At 34.0% G+C, this 14,705-nt stretch overlaps 1 protein-coding gene across 1 annotated transcript in view; it reads left to right on the forward strand.

Moving 5' to 3' along the window:
* The window catches only part of LEMD3 (LEM domain containing 3), a 65,522-nt gene that overhangs the window by 48,471 nt on the left and 2,346 nt on the right, over positions 1–14,705 (forward strand). The window contains exons 5-12 of the mRNA XM_060657050.2: positions 4,149–4,228; positions 4,314–4,459; positions 5,823–5,924; positions 6,025–6,127; positions 6,818–6,996; positions 12,700–12,781; positions 14,334–14,439; positions 14,556–14,634. Of these exons, the coding sequence (XP_060513033.1) occupies positions 4,149–4,228; positions 4,314–4,459; positions 5,823–5,924; positions 6,025–6,127; positions 6,818–6,996; positions 12,700–12,781; positions 14,334–14,439; positions 14,556–14,634 (877 nt within the window). The remainder of the gene's footprint in view (positions 1–4,148; positions 4,229–4,313; positions 4,460–5,822; positions 5,925–6,024; positions 6,128–6,817; positions 6,997–12,699; positions 12,782–14,333; positions 14,440–14,555; positions 14,635–14,705) is intronic.

A 14,705-nucleotide genomic window follows, 5' to 3' on the forward strand; every position in this document is an offset into this window, starting at 1 on the left:
CCCATAAATAGAGAACAAACTGGTGGTTGTTAGATGGGAGGTGGGTAGGAGGATAGGCAGAATGAGTGAAGGAGTGTGGGAGGTTCAGGCTTCCAATTATGAAGTGATGAATAAGTTGTAGGGTTGAGGGGCACAGCCTAGGGAACATAGTCAGTGGTATTATAGTGGTATTGTATGGTGACAGATGGTAGCTGCACTTGTAGCGAGCATAGCATAGACTATTGAGACCACATCAAAATGAAAAACTTCTGCAAGTAAAGGAAAACAATCAACAAAACTACAAGGCATCCTACAGAATGGGAGGAGATATTTGCAAATAACATATGTGATAAAGGATTAGTATCCAAAATATATGAAGAACTTCTAAGACTCAACACCCCAAAACCAAATAATTCAGTTAAAAACTGGGCAGAAGACATGAACAGACATTTTTCCAAAGAAGACATTTGATGGCCAACAGACACATGAAAAATGCTAAACATCATTCATTATCAGAAAAATAACAGATGAAAACTACAGTGAAATATCACCTTACACCTGTCAGAATGGCCAAAGTCAACAACACAAGAAACACGTGTTGGCAAGGATATGGAGAAAAAGGAACCCTTTTGCATTGTTGGTGGGAATGAAAACTGGTGTAGCCACTGTGAAAAGCAGTATGGGGTTCTTCAAAAAGTTAAGAATAGAACTACCCTGTAATCCAGCAGTCTCATTACTGAGTATTTACCCAAAGAATATAGAGACACTAATTCAGAGGGATACAGGTATCCCTGTGTTTATAGCAGCATTATTTACAATAGCCAAATTATGGTAACAGCCTAAGTGTCCATCGATTGATAAATAGATAAAATGGGAAATACACACACACACACACACACACACACACACACACACACACACATATACATACAGATTTTGTGTGTGTGTGTGTGTGTGTGTGTGTGTAATGGAATGAAGAATGAAATCTTGCCATTTGCAACAACATAATGGATGTGGAATTATATATAATGCTAAATAATGCTAAATGAAATGTTTGTCACAGACAAGTACCATATAATTTCACTCATACGTGGAATTTAAGAAACAAAACAAATGAACAGAGGGGAATATGAAAGAGACAAACCAAGAAACAGACTCTTAACTGTAGAGAACAAATTGATGGTTACCAGAGGGGAGGTGGATTGGGGAGGTGGGTGAAATAGGTGATGGGGATTAAGGAGTGCACTTGTGATGAGCACTGGGTGATGTATGGAAATTTGAATCCTTGTATTATACACCTGAAACTAATATTACATTGTTAACTAACTGTAATTAAAATAAAAACTTAAAAAAAAAAACCCTACACATTACAATGAGTGCAATGTCTCCAACTCCATGGATAACCCATATTAATCCTGCTTTATGGATTTTCAAGGCCCTCTATAGCTTGTGCTTTTTAAATCCTGATTGATGCAGTATAAACTGAAATTAAGTTCTCTTGATGTTCCTTCATCAGTTTTTTTTTCTTCTCTAATTTTAGAGCAAATGAATATGAGTTTTGATTTTTAGTTATACACCAGGTGATTTCTAGCAGTGTAATTATAACAATTAAAACCGTAATTGACTGAAATTATTTTAGTATAATTTTATTGTATGACATTTTAAAGCAATAGTAATGCCTAAAAATCACTGAAAAATTTTTTTAGTCGTTATTCATAAGTAAAATTTTTATAGTTATATTTAATTGCATGTTGTCTTACTTTAAGCATTAGCTATTTAGCTCTTAATGATCATCTCCAAATTCATAGTATTACCTTGAAGTGATCTCATCTATAAACCATTTGTCAGCTATTATACTTACATTGGCTACAAATTTTTTGATATTTATAAAGAATGATGAAAGATTACACTTTTTTTTTTCAATAACAGGTAGTTTGTATTTCTCTTTACCATCTAAAAACATCCTGGTAGTAGTTACGCATAAGTAATGATGCCTAGTAAGATTTGTTCTGCTTCATAAAGCTTTCTGTATTTTCAGATTTGATACATTAAAAAAAACTCGCCAGTTTCATATCAGGAAGTAAATTGTACTGATCAAATGTAAACCTTAATTTCCAATGCTATTAAAGAATCTGTTGATAAAATGCAACAGCTATTACTTACAAAATTCTTTTTAAAATGTTTTTAAAAATGACTTCTTGGGGCATCTCAGTGGTTCAGACGGTTAAGTGTCCGACTCTTGATTACAGCTCGGGTCATGTTCTCATGGTTTGTGAATTCGAGCCCCATATCAGGCTCCTCTCTGACAGCATGGAGCCTGCTTGTGATTTTGTCTCTCCCTTTCTCTGCCTCCCCTGTGCTCTCTCGCACTCTCTCTCAAAATAAACTTAAAAAAAAAAAACTTTCTAAAAAAAATGTCTTTTTACTGCTGTTTTTAGAAGTTCATTCTTTGCACTTCAAAAAGTACATAAAATATATTGAATAGAATATAAGCTCCATGAACAAGGAAGTTTGACTGTTTTGCTTAGTGCTATCTCTCTGGGTTTTAGCACAGTACCTGGCACATAGTGGACCCTCAATAAATATTTATTGAATGGAAGAATTTTCAAGGGTATTTATTATAGTGTTATTTGATACATTAAAATAATCGGTAACACTCTAAATGTTCATTAATAAGAGGTTGATTAAAGTATAAAATAACCAGCCATAGACTAGAACACTATGTTGCTGGAAAAAAATAGGGTCGTTCCATGTTTGGTGATATTGACACAATAATACTTCATTTTGTGATAAAAGCAAGTGGAATAAACAGTACATATAATGTGATACCACATTATTTTAATTAAAAAATACATAATATACCTATGCACAGCAGTTCTTAAACTTTATGGTGTTTCATGACCCTTTTGCAGTCCTCAAATTACTGAGGACCCTATGTGGCTTTTGTCTGTGGGATATATATACATAGATAGATTTAGATATATATTTACCTTATTAGAAATTTAAGCAAAAAAATTAAATTTACTTACTCTTTTAAGAATAATGAACTTATTACATGTTAACATTTAACAATGTATTTTTATGAAAAATAACTAATTTATTCAAAATAAAAACATTTAGTGATAGTGGCATTGTTTTGCATGTGTGCAAATCTCTATAATCTTTAATGTGTAGCTTAATAAAACTATACTGGATTTTCGTATCTGCTTCTGTGTTCAGTCTATTGTGATGTTTTGGTTGAAGTATGTCAAGAAAATCTAGCCTCATATAGATATGTAGTCAAAACAGGGAAAAGTATTTTAATACTCTTTCCAGATAATTGTAGATACTCTTCTTTGATACTGTACCAAAAGTCTAAGTAGTAGTTTCTTAAAGATTAGTTGCAGTGTGCAATGTGAAACCATATCGGTGATTTTTGTTTACTCTGTCTCTATAGTCCTTTTTCTAGGTTACACGTAGAACAGATAGATCCTTTACCTGTGCAAGACTTTACGACTCCTGCATTGGTCATTTGGAAAATACTGGTTTGTAGGTTATGCAGATCTTCCCAGTGTTTGACACCTTTCATTATGCCATACCCCAAAGTCGCATTCATTAATATTACACCAGTCTCATTGCAAAGGTCTTTAAGTACTGCAAGGGTGTCAAGCTTATAGTAATGGATGCAACTTTTTCCAGATTTTGCTTTTGACATGAAAGCTTGAATGTCATCATTGGTAACAAAGTCAACTGTTTTTCTTGAGTTGACAGGCCTGCTTCATTCATTTGTTGAGAAAATGTCAGTGAAACAGCCAACTCTGAATAGTTTGCCATTTGTTCATCTAAAAATAGTATTCCATAAAAAAATTAGCTCATCCACTCTTACCACAGTGATACTTAAAAGACAAATTACTTTAAAAAAAAAAAATCCTCCAAATCTGTAAATGTGAAAGAACCAAAAAGAAAACATAAAAAAATATTAATACTGCTTATCTTAGGATGGTGGGGAAATTGTGACTTTTTTTTTCTCCTTTTGTTTTTCTGTAATGAATAATACATTTTTGTTATGTAATATAGTTTCAAGTGTTATATAAAAATGAAAGTATGGTATTTATAGTATAGCTTATACAGAGTCAAAAGAATGTAAATGACTAAGAATAGTTAGTTATTTTCTCCATTTTTCTTATTAGGATTTAGGCCCTGAATATGAAGATATATTTAATATTTCTTTGAAGTGGATTTTAAAAAATGGAAAAGATGTTGGAATAAGGTAAAGGATTTAATTTCCACTTTGGCCATTTTGTAGTATAAGTAGTGATTTTGGCTCTAAAGTCTCCTTAATTATTTTTAAATAGGTGTGTTGGTTATGGCCCCGAGGAGCAATTGAAAAATATAACTGATGTGCAGTTTTTACAGTCCACAAGACCACAGATGTCTTTCTGGTGTCGTTTTCGACGTGCTTTTATTACTGTCACCCACAGGTTATTGTTGTTATGCTTAGGTAAGTTGTTGGGGTGAGAAAGAAGATACATGATAGTGTAGAATTTTTGTGTCTGTATTTTACCAGTTGAGAATTTACTTCTGTGGTAGTTCCCGTTATAAATCACATCGAGAAGTCTTCATTAAGGTATAATAACAGTGACTTTTTTTATACATATTGTCAGTATTAATCTAAGGACTTAGAAATCAGTATTATAAGGGAAGTTGGAATAAAACTTTATAAGAATGTCAGGAAAAGCAAGTATGGTGCATAAACAGAAATCTTAAGAAAATAGAACAGGAAAATTTAAAAATTAAGCCTATTTTTTATTTTTTATTTTTAATTTTTTTAATTTTTTATTTTTTTTAACGTTTATTTATTTTTGAGACAGAGACAGAGCATGACCAGGGGAGGGTCAGAGAGAGAGGGAGACACAGAATCTGAAACAGGCTCCAGGCTCTGAGCAGTCAGCACAGAGCCCGACGCGGGGCTCGAACTCACATACCGCGAGATCGTGACCTGAGCCAAAGTCGGACGCTTAACCGACTGAGCCACCCAGGCGCCCTGCTTATTTTTTAAATAATAAAATATTATAAATTAAGTTCATTAAAATTCTTTTTGATTTAAAAAAATATCATTTACCTTGGATTCCTGGATTTTCTATGACTGTTTTGATTGATTATAGGAACTTATTTTTCTAGGTTTATTTTTGAGAGTGAGTGAGCAGGGGAGGGACAGAGAGAAAGGGAGAGAATCCCAAGCAGTCTTCCTGCTGCCAGCGTGGAGCCCAACTCCAGGCTCAATCTCACGAATCATGAGATCATGATCTGAGCTGAAATCAGGAGTTGGACACTTAACCGACTGAGCCACCCAGGCTCCCCGTTTATAGGAATTTAGAAGATACTTATTTTTTTCTTTTTTCTGTTCAAGTCCTTTAAAAATAATTTACTTAAAGTCAGGTGTAGTATATTTACAGTCTTAGAAAACTCACTTTTCTAATAGCTTAATGTGGCAAAGGAAAAAGTTTGTGAGATGTGGTTACATTGTTTTTAAAAAAAATAGAATTTAAATGTTGAGTTGTCAACATAATGGAAGAGAGAGTTTTTCTAGAGAGATTAAGTGAAACTCAGGAAAATGTTTAACAAATTGGTCTATGTAATAGTAATTATGTAGCTAATTCAGTCCACTGTTTTGAAGGCCCATTCCATTATACCATTATAGCAGTTAAAATAATTACTGTAGAAACTGTCCTAAGAGTTCTCTTTCTTTGCTGTGTTTTGTTAACATCAGATTTAACGATTAGACCAATAACTTCAGATTGCAGTGACTTAATTGAATGCCACTGACCACAATATTTAAAACACAAAATATGTAAATATTGCAGGTGTAGTGATGGTTTGTGTCGTTCTGCATTACATGAAATATCGCTGGACAAAAGAAGAAGAGGAAACAAGACAGATGTATGATATGGTGGTGAAGATAATAGGTATAAGTATTTGAAAAGATCGAAACTATTTCTAGAGTAGTCATGTGAAAAATTACAACGTGATGTCCATTGATTCATTTGTAAATTTGTTTATTTTCAGATGTTTTACGAAGTCATAATGAAGCTTGCCAGGAAAATAAAGACTTACAACCTTACATGCCTATTCCACATGTGCAAGATTCCTTAATACAGCCTCATGACAGGTGTGTTCAAAATCTTGTGAGTCAAAGTAGATCTGAATGTTGGTATCTTCTGAAATCGTGATAATTATATTGAGAGTTGGGGCCCTTTTCAAGTAGACCTGCTTTACTTTTGTACTTTAAACTCTCCTTTTTTTCTAAATTCCCTGTCTTGTCCTCCTAATTTTGAGTGGCCTGATAGACAACTGGATTTCCAAATCATTATCACTTCTATACATTTTTGATTCTTTGTTGTCAGTTTTCACCTTATTTCCGTTAATTTCATCTTGATAAAGAAACAGAGATAGACAATAGCCAGTGATGTTTTACTAATAATGCCTTAAATATTTTGTTGTTAATGAAGCTTTTTAAATAAAAATACTACATAATAACTTCTTGAAAATAAAAGATGATTCCATATCCTAAAGCAGCATTCTTCACTGTTAGCAACACCTCAGAATCATCAGTGGACTTTGGGGGGAAAAATTACTGATGCTTATGTTCTACCTCTGGAGATTGACATTCAGTAAATCTGAGATGAGCTTCAAGCATCTAAATCTTTTTTGAAAAAAACTTCATAAGCAGCGATCAGAAAAATCAGAGTTAATAATAACCATTATCTAATACTTGAAAATTACAATAACCAATTACTAATACTTGAAAAAGGTGACAAGCCAAGATGATAGTACATTTGTCATTTTGTTCACATGATAGGAAAAAGATGAAGAAAGTCTGGGATAGAGCTGTTGACTTCCTTGCTGCTAATGAGTCTAGAGTTCGCACAGAGACACGAAGAATAGGTGGTACAGATTTTCTAGTTTGGCGCTGGATCCAGCCTTCTGCCTCCTGTGACAAAATATTAGTAATACCTTCTAAAGTATGGCAAGGTCAAGGTATGTATTTTTAAACAACAACAGAAATAAACATCAGTTTTTCTAATTTTTTCAGCATGTAAAAGTGTTACATGTTTATTTACTTTTAATTTAATTTAATTTTTTTTAAATATATGAAATTTATTGTCAAATTGGTTTCCATACAACACCCAGTGCTCATCCCAAAAGATGCCCTCTTCAATACATGTTTAAAGGAAAATAGTACCATTGAAAGATACATGAAGGCAACGCTTCCTTTGCAGTTTCATCCCATAGAAGGAATTCGTGTTAGCTTCTTTATATACTTCTACTTTCCTCCTTGCAAATATAAACATAAGTGGTTTATCTTTACTATAATAGAACACTATATACATTACTTTGAGTTTTTCCTTTTTCACTTACAGCAACTTAGTATTGTAGATCTAACTATATTCTTTTCCCCTAATTTTTATGCAGATAAGACATAATTTCTGTTTTACATATGTATAAAACATATATAAGTGAAACATAACTTTTTAACTGCTCTCTTTTCTGAGTTTTGCCTGCCTCCCTCTTTTTTATTAAGACTCCTCTACTTGCATATCCCTTGTGCCAAGTAGCTTTTGTGGCTATCTTTCCATATTGTTCTTAAGGCTTGCATAGCTACAAAAACAGGTATATGTAAATATATAGGAGAGTCTGGTGATTGGTTGCCTTAGGTACCCAAACCTCTATTAGTGATGACTGTTACCTCACTTGAATTTTTGGATGGTTAGTTGCAAAAATTAAATCTTGTTGGTTTAATGTGCATTTCAAAACTAGTCGTGAGTTGAGTTTCTTTAAATCTCCTTGTTGGATAAAAGTATATTTATCAATGTTTGCTAAACACAGTATTTATGAGAAAGTTAAGTTGTTTTGATATTGAAAAAAAAATCCAATCACTCTGTTCTCTAATTTTCACTGTTAAAGAGCTTGAATCATAATAATAATAATGATAGTCTTCAATAATCATGGCATAAAAACGATGCTTTGATGATGCCAAAGATGACACTAAACAATAAACTTTTTGTTTTAAAAGGTGTCTGCGGAAGGGTCTTATGAAATGAAAACAGAATGCAAAGCCAGTCAGATCAGATTACCTTAGTGCCTGTTGTAATGGTTACGAATTCTCAGTCTAATTTCTTCATGTAGCTAGCAGTTGGTGCTTATGTATGCATGTGATGTTCTAGAAAAGGCCATTATTTTGTTCATGTGAATTTATTATAGTTGTCTTATTTTTATTTTGTTTACTTATTTGAAGTTTATTTATTTTGAGAGAGAGACAGCATGAGTAGGGGATGGGCGGAGAGAGAGAGAGAGAGAGAGAGAGAGAGAGAGAGAGAGAAAGAAAATCCCAAACAGGCTTCATACAGTCAGCGCAGAGCCCCATGGGGGGCTCACACTCACAAACTGTGAGATCATGATCTGAGCTGAAATCAAGAGTCAGATGCTTAACCAACTGAGCCACCTTGGTGCCCTTTTAGTTGCATTTTTAAAATATGAGATTTTCAAGATGAATCTAAAGACAGTTTCTTGACCTAGATAATCCAAGTTCTTATAAGTTAGTAGGGGGGAATGACAGATTCTTAAGTGCGTTGAATTGGATGCTCTATATCTAGAATTTAAAACCTCAAACTATTTTCATTTTATCATTTTCTTTAGATAGGAAAAGACTGCATAAGTGTGATATAAGACAACTTTAGGTCAGTTATATTAGTTGTAAAACTCAACTTGAATTGATAGAATAGTTTTAAAATGTCCTGCTACTTTGTTTCATCAGGGTTCTTCTGGTGTAGTATATGTTTATAAACTATATGCCAAATACTGAGCTATCTTAATTTGAATACTTCTAAATGCACAATGTAAAGACTTATAAACTCAATCTCTCTTTACTTGACAGTTACAAGTCAAGTAATCCCTTGAAAGGGATTGAGAGTAAAATAATATGCCTGTTGCTTAGTTAGCAAATAGAAAAAAAATATAATGGCTGAGATTGTTATTCTGAAGGCAGAAAATCTTGGGGTAGAACCTAGTAGCCATTTGCTTAAGTATATCCATTCAAATTTTTTGGAGGGTTGTGATGATAAAAGTTGATAGACTCCTAGCAAGAGAGATTTGAGTTCAAGAGAATTTGATCATAAAAGAATTTGTTACAGAAGCTGAATAATGAGAAGTTGGTGGGATACTTCTTAATGATAATTACCTGTATCATCTCACTTAAGAACATATAGCCCTAATAAAGAAAGAATTTCGTTTTAATATTATATTTTATGCCATTAAATGTGTAGTCTAAGTATAATTTAAATGACTGACTTATCTTATTGAAGATATTAATACATAAACTAAATTTTGCTTTCACTTAAATGTATCTGAACACAGATGTACTTTAAGTAGTGCTATAGAGTGGGGGTGGGGCAGTTTGGTGGTGGTTTATGTAAAAAGATAGTTTAACTTATTAACAGGCTTAATGTTTATCCTTTTATGAATACTGTGGTTTAATTAAAAGGTACATGGCTGGAGGGTTGGTAATTATAGTAGTCTTTTGAATTCACTCCCACTATAAGCTGTTGTCATTTCATAGTATTTTTTCCAAGTAATTGTTACTTAATGAACCTTATTGAATTTTTGGTTCTCTTCCTAAAGGATTGTTAAGTATAGATTGGATTCTTACATAGCAGTAGTATCTCTAATGATATTTTAAAGCACTAGTTAAAAATCAAACCATACCTGCTGGAGAGAATTATTTATGTTTCCAGCAGATGGAGCCTTCAGAATAAATAGCATTCATTTGAAGGATCCAAACATAATTCTTGAGGTATTTGAAATGTATCATTTGGTAACCACTATCTCTCTGCTTGTACCAGGAGGTGATTACAATTTAGTTAGGGAGACAAAGCATATATCTTAAAAATCACTTGGATCTTCATGATTACTTTGTGACTAGAATTGACCAGGAATAGCTTCTCCCAGAGCTATTTTGTGGAAACTTGGGTCTAGACTAGGATAAGATGGTATTAATGCTTCCATTTTCTCTGGTTCATTCCCTGCTGGCCCAGGCCAGTATTGGAATTTCAAGGAAGTCAGATGGCCTACAACTGAAAGGTCATCAAGAATACCTCCTATACACTCTGCCAGAGAAGTCTAGGTGGTGCTGGAAGGTTCATAGGCTTTCTTGATCTGGGGTTTGGCAAAGATTTTTCATGTACAGTGGCCTTTCCCCCACCCCTTATCAAGCACTTGTAGGACATTCACACCCCAGACATTTCTTTTCACTAGATACTTCTGAAATCTTTCATTAATTTATTTTTTTCTTACAAGTTTTTATTTAAATTCCCTTTAGTTAACATGCAGTGTAATATCAGCTTCAGGTGTAGAATTTAGTGATTCATCACTTACATACGACACCTGGTGCTCATCACAACAGGTGCCCTCCTTGATCCCCATCACTTATTTAATCCATTGATACACTCTGGTCTTTAGCCATAAACTCATCCTTTCAACTTTCTTGCTTTATATATATATTTGTTTGTTTTGTTTTTTGTTTTAAACTTCCCATACTCTCCAATTCTTTGATATACCTACTTTTTCCAGTTTTTCAGTCTTCCTCCTGGCTTTATTTCTTTTCCTGTCCATCTTAGTTTCCACAACCCATCATTCCAATCCTTTTCTTGCTAGTACCCTTAAGTCATCACCTATCCCTCTTAGCCTGGTAAATTCCAACCAAGGATGAAACTGTTTTGTCTATGTGCAGGTAGCTGAGCACAGCGGGGAAAAAGTCATACAGTTTTGCAGACTGGTATGTCATAAATAATCAACCTCAGTTGGGCCTTCAGCACTACCTGACTTTCATGTTCTTAAAATATTTTACCAGGTCACTTCACTTTCCTGCTCTGCTCAGTAACAATTTTAGATTTCTTTCCATCTTGTCAAACCTTTGCCTTTCTCTCCTTTCAGTTGATGACTCGAATAGAAGCAATCACATAGTCCCTGCCTCAGCGTTCTACCACCAACTCAGTAAAATTGCCAGAATCCACACTCACCCTCACCGCCTATTGCATTTGAAGAGTTCTCTCACTTAACAAAGACCTGAGCCCTTCCCTCTATAGGGAAGGGGATCTAAGCCCTGAGGGTTCCATTCCCTCCAGTCTTCTCAAGCATCTTCTCTCACTGTGTTCTAAACCCCTGCCTCTCCTGGACCTTTTCATCAGCACTTAAACATGCTATATAGTCTCTCTCATCTTTAACACACATTGTTAGAGTCTACACTGTTCTGTAGCTATCACTCTGTCTCTACCCATTCACAGCCACATAGCATTAGTTTACTGTACTCACTGTTTTTACTTTTTCACTTCCCATTTATTCTTCAGCTGATTCTAATCTGTTTTCCATCCCTGACATTCCATGGAAACAGCTCTCAGACATTCATATTGCTAAACCCATTGGACATTTTTCTTTTCTGTCCTTATTTTACTTAACAGTGTTAACAATTGAGCCTGCTTTAGAACTTTCTCTGTTTGGTTTTGGGGATGCCACTTTCTACTAGTTTTCCTGCTACTTCTGACCATTTGTTCAATCTTCTTTTCCAAATTTTCTTCTTTTCCTGGACCTCTAAAGTGTTGGAGTTTCTCAAGGCCAGTGTCTTTTCTCATTCTACCTGTCTTCCTAGATGATCTCACGATTTATATCTTGAATTAAGTCCTATGGTTTTCAGAGTTTTATACCCACCTGTATACCACCTACTACTAGGATATGGACACCACAAATTGAACATGTGCATGAATTCAGTAACTTCTCTTGCCAAACGGACCTCTTCCCCCGGTGTTCTTGGTCTAATTAATGATACCCCTTCTCAGTTGGTTCTGCCATAAACCTGGGGGTCATCCTTAATCTCTTCCTTACCTCCCATGTATAGTTTTTAAACAAGTCGTGTCAAATCTACTCCGTATGTCCTGAGTCTGTCTACTTATTTCCATCTGCATTGCTGGCCTATCTTACCCACGTTAGTATCCTCTTTCTCTTAAACAACTATGGTAACTTTCTAACTGGTCTCCTTGCATTCGCTTTTGTTTCCACCTAATCGATTTTCCACATAACAGTCTACTTTTAAAAATTATAATTTTAAAAGATAGATCTCATCATATTATTCCTCTCCTTAAAAAAAACTTGAGTGACTTCCTATTGGTCTTACGGCAATGTTTAAACACTTTAGTGTGATCTTCATGGTTCTCAATAATCTGACCTGTCCCTGTTAAGGTTTATCTTTCTATTGTTCCTGCTCTAGCTACAGTGGCTGTCTTTCAGTCACTTGACTGCACTGAGCTCCTTCTTGCCTGGGGCTGTATATAAGCTATCACATTTGCTTGAAATGCCCTTTATACTTCTCTTCATTCTGTCTACTTTTATTACTTTTTGGGTCCCAGCATAAATTTTACTTCCTCAAGTGTTATACTTCCAGACTACCTAAGTTACTTTCACAGCTTCCTGTATTCTTCTTTCTTAAGATTTGCCACAATAACGGGTTTTTTTGACACGGTTTCTCATCTGTCTCACCCACTAAACTGCAGACTCTGTGATAGCAATGATTGTCTCTCTTTGATTTACCTTAATATCCAGGGGTCTGGCTCCTAGGAAAAGCATGCAATGAATATGTTTTGAATGAACTAAATGGAACAGTGACAAATAGTAACACTAATTTGTTTTTTGTAGCATTTCATTTAGATAGAAGAAATTCACCACCAAATAGTTTGACACCATGTTTAAAGATTCGAAATATGTTTGACCCAGTTATGTAAGTATTATGATCAGAGGTACATGTAATTTTTATTTGGAATATCCTTACATTGTTATGTCTGTAATTGAACAATCTCTTTTACTTTTGAATCTCTAACTACAGAAATGTTATGTTTTTCTTTTCTCCTCTTTTGTTATATTTCAAGCAAAGGTCTGGCCAAAAGACACAGATGTATAATAATTTGTTAAATTACAAATCTTTGTATGCACTACGAGTCCCCATGGCAGATAAATGTTTAAGTCAAATTAATGATACACGTGGTGATAAACAGTACTTTTTGTTAAGTATATAAATCTTGTCTGCCAATATTCTTTGCCTCATTAGGCAATATAGATAAATATCTACTATTTTTAAATTTCCAATCTCTGATTGTAAAAATTCTCTGCAAAGATGTATACTTTTCCTTCTTAAGACCTGTCTACTTGTCCATGTAATATTCGAGAAACTTTTGTGTCCATTTAATATTTGAGAAACTTTTCTTTTATATGTTATAGCAGCACATGCATCCAGAGATTAGCACAGTCAAAAGTTATTGCCTTAGAATCTGTAATATTTCATATATATGCTGCAATAATTTCTGGAATTTGCTTCCTAGATGTTACTTATTTGTCCAATGATACAACAGATCAGGTTCTGTTTTGTAAAAAAAAAAAAAAATTCTAACAGTAGAAACCGTATTACTTAGAAAATACCCATGCATCCCATTTAGTAACTTATTTATTTCAAGAAATGGTTGATATAACGAGATTCCAAATCAGTGGCAACAAAATTGGAACTGTGGAGAAAAAAAACTCTGTCAGTACACATAACACACCCCCTCCGTTTTGCAGAGATATAAGCACTTAGCAGTGCTCTGATCCCTCTTTTGAGAAGCTGACCTCATTACTTAGGGATTAGGAAATCAGTGCCAGTCTAGTATTTTGTTACTAAGATGAAGATTTATGATTTAAAGTGTAGCCACTCTCCCTTCGGCTTGCCCTCTGTATCTCACAAGTAAGACAAATAGGCATCGGTGCAGCAGGAATTCTTAAAGTTCTTGTGACAGTAAGGTGATGCTTTGTGCAAAATGTTTGTCTTGTATCATTCCTCCATTATTTCGAAAAAGAGAACCCCAGAACACATTATTTACTAGGAATTGTCCTTAAGTTTAGGAATTTGAAAATATCATTAAAAAAAATAGTACTCAAGTTTTTTAAGTTCACTACAGACTCATTAAAGTGTTAACGCTTGCTAGGGAGAAAAAAAGAAATGACTACAGGTACATAAGATTTCAGACGTAAAAATGACAGCACATTTGTTCTGCCGTGCTCATTGCCTCAGCTCTGTGCCTTCTTCCACTGGAAATGAGAGAAGGTCTGGGACTGTGAATGCCAGCATTTTTTAATTCTATATAGTACTTGTAACAAGTATTTACCTAACTACTAGTTTTAACAGTATGTAGTTTTGAGATTACTCCCATTCTGGTAGGGTTTATGTGTTATAAGAGACAATAAATACTTTTAATGGAATAGGAATATGGTTATTGATTTTTTTTTCCATCAATTTTTAGGGAAATAGGGGATCAGTGGCATTTGGCAATTCAAGAAGCAATTTTAGAAAAATGCAGTGATAATGATGGCATTGTTCATATTGCAGTAGACAAAAATTCACGTGAGGTAAAGTAACTTTTACTATCGAATTCTACATTTAGGATTTGTTGCTATTAAACTAAGACTGTTTCTTTTTTTTCCTCTTTCTTTCTTTGTTTCTTTTTTTTTTTTTAATATCACAGGGCTGTGTATATGTTAAATGTCTGTCTCCAGAATATGCTGGAAAAGCTTTTAAGGCATTGCATGGCTCTTGGTTTGATGGTAAGAAGTTTAAGTATTACAAACATTTTGAAAACATAAATTATGGCTTACTGTTAAATTATACCAGATTT

Source organism: Panthera onca, chromosome B4, assembly GCF_046562875.1.
Source record: "Panthera onca isolate mPanOnc1 chromosome B4, mPanOnc1 haplotype 2, whole genome shotgun sequence".
Taxonomy (NCBI): domain Eukaryota; kingdom Metazoa; phylum Chordata; class Mammalia; order Carnivora; family Felidae; genus Panthera; species Panthera onca.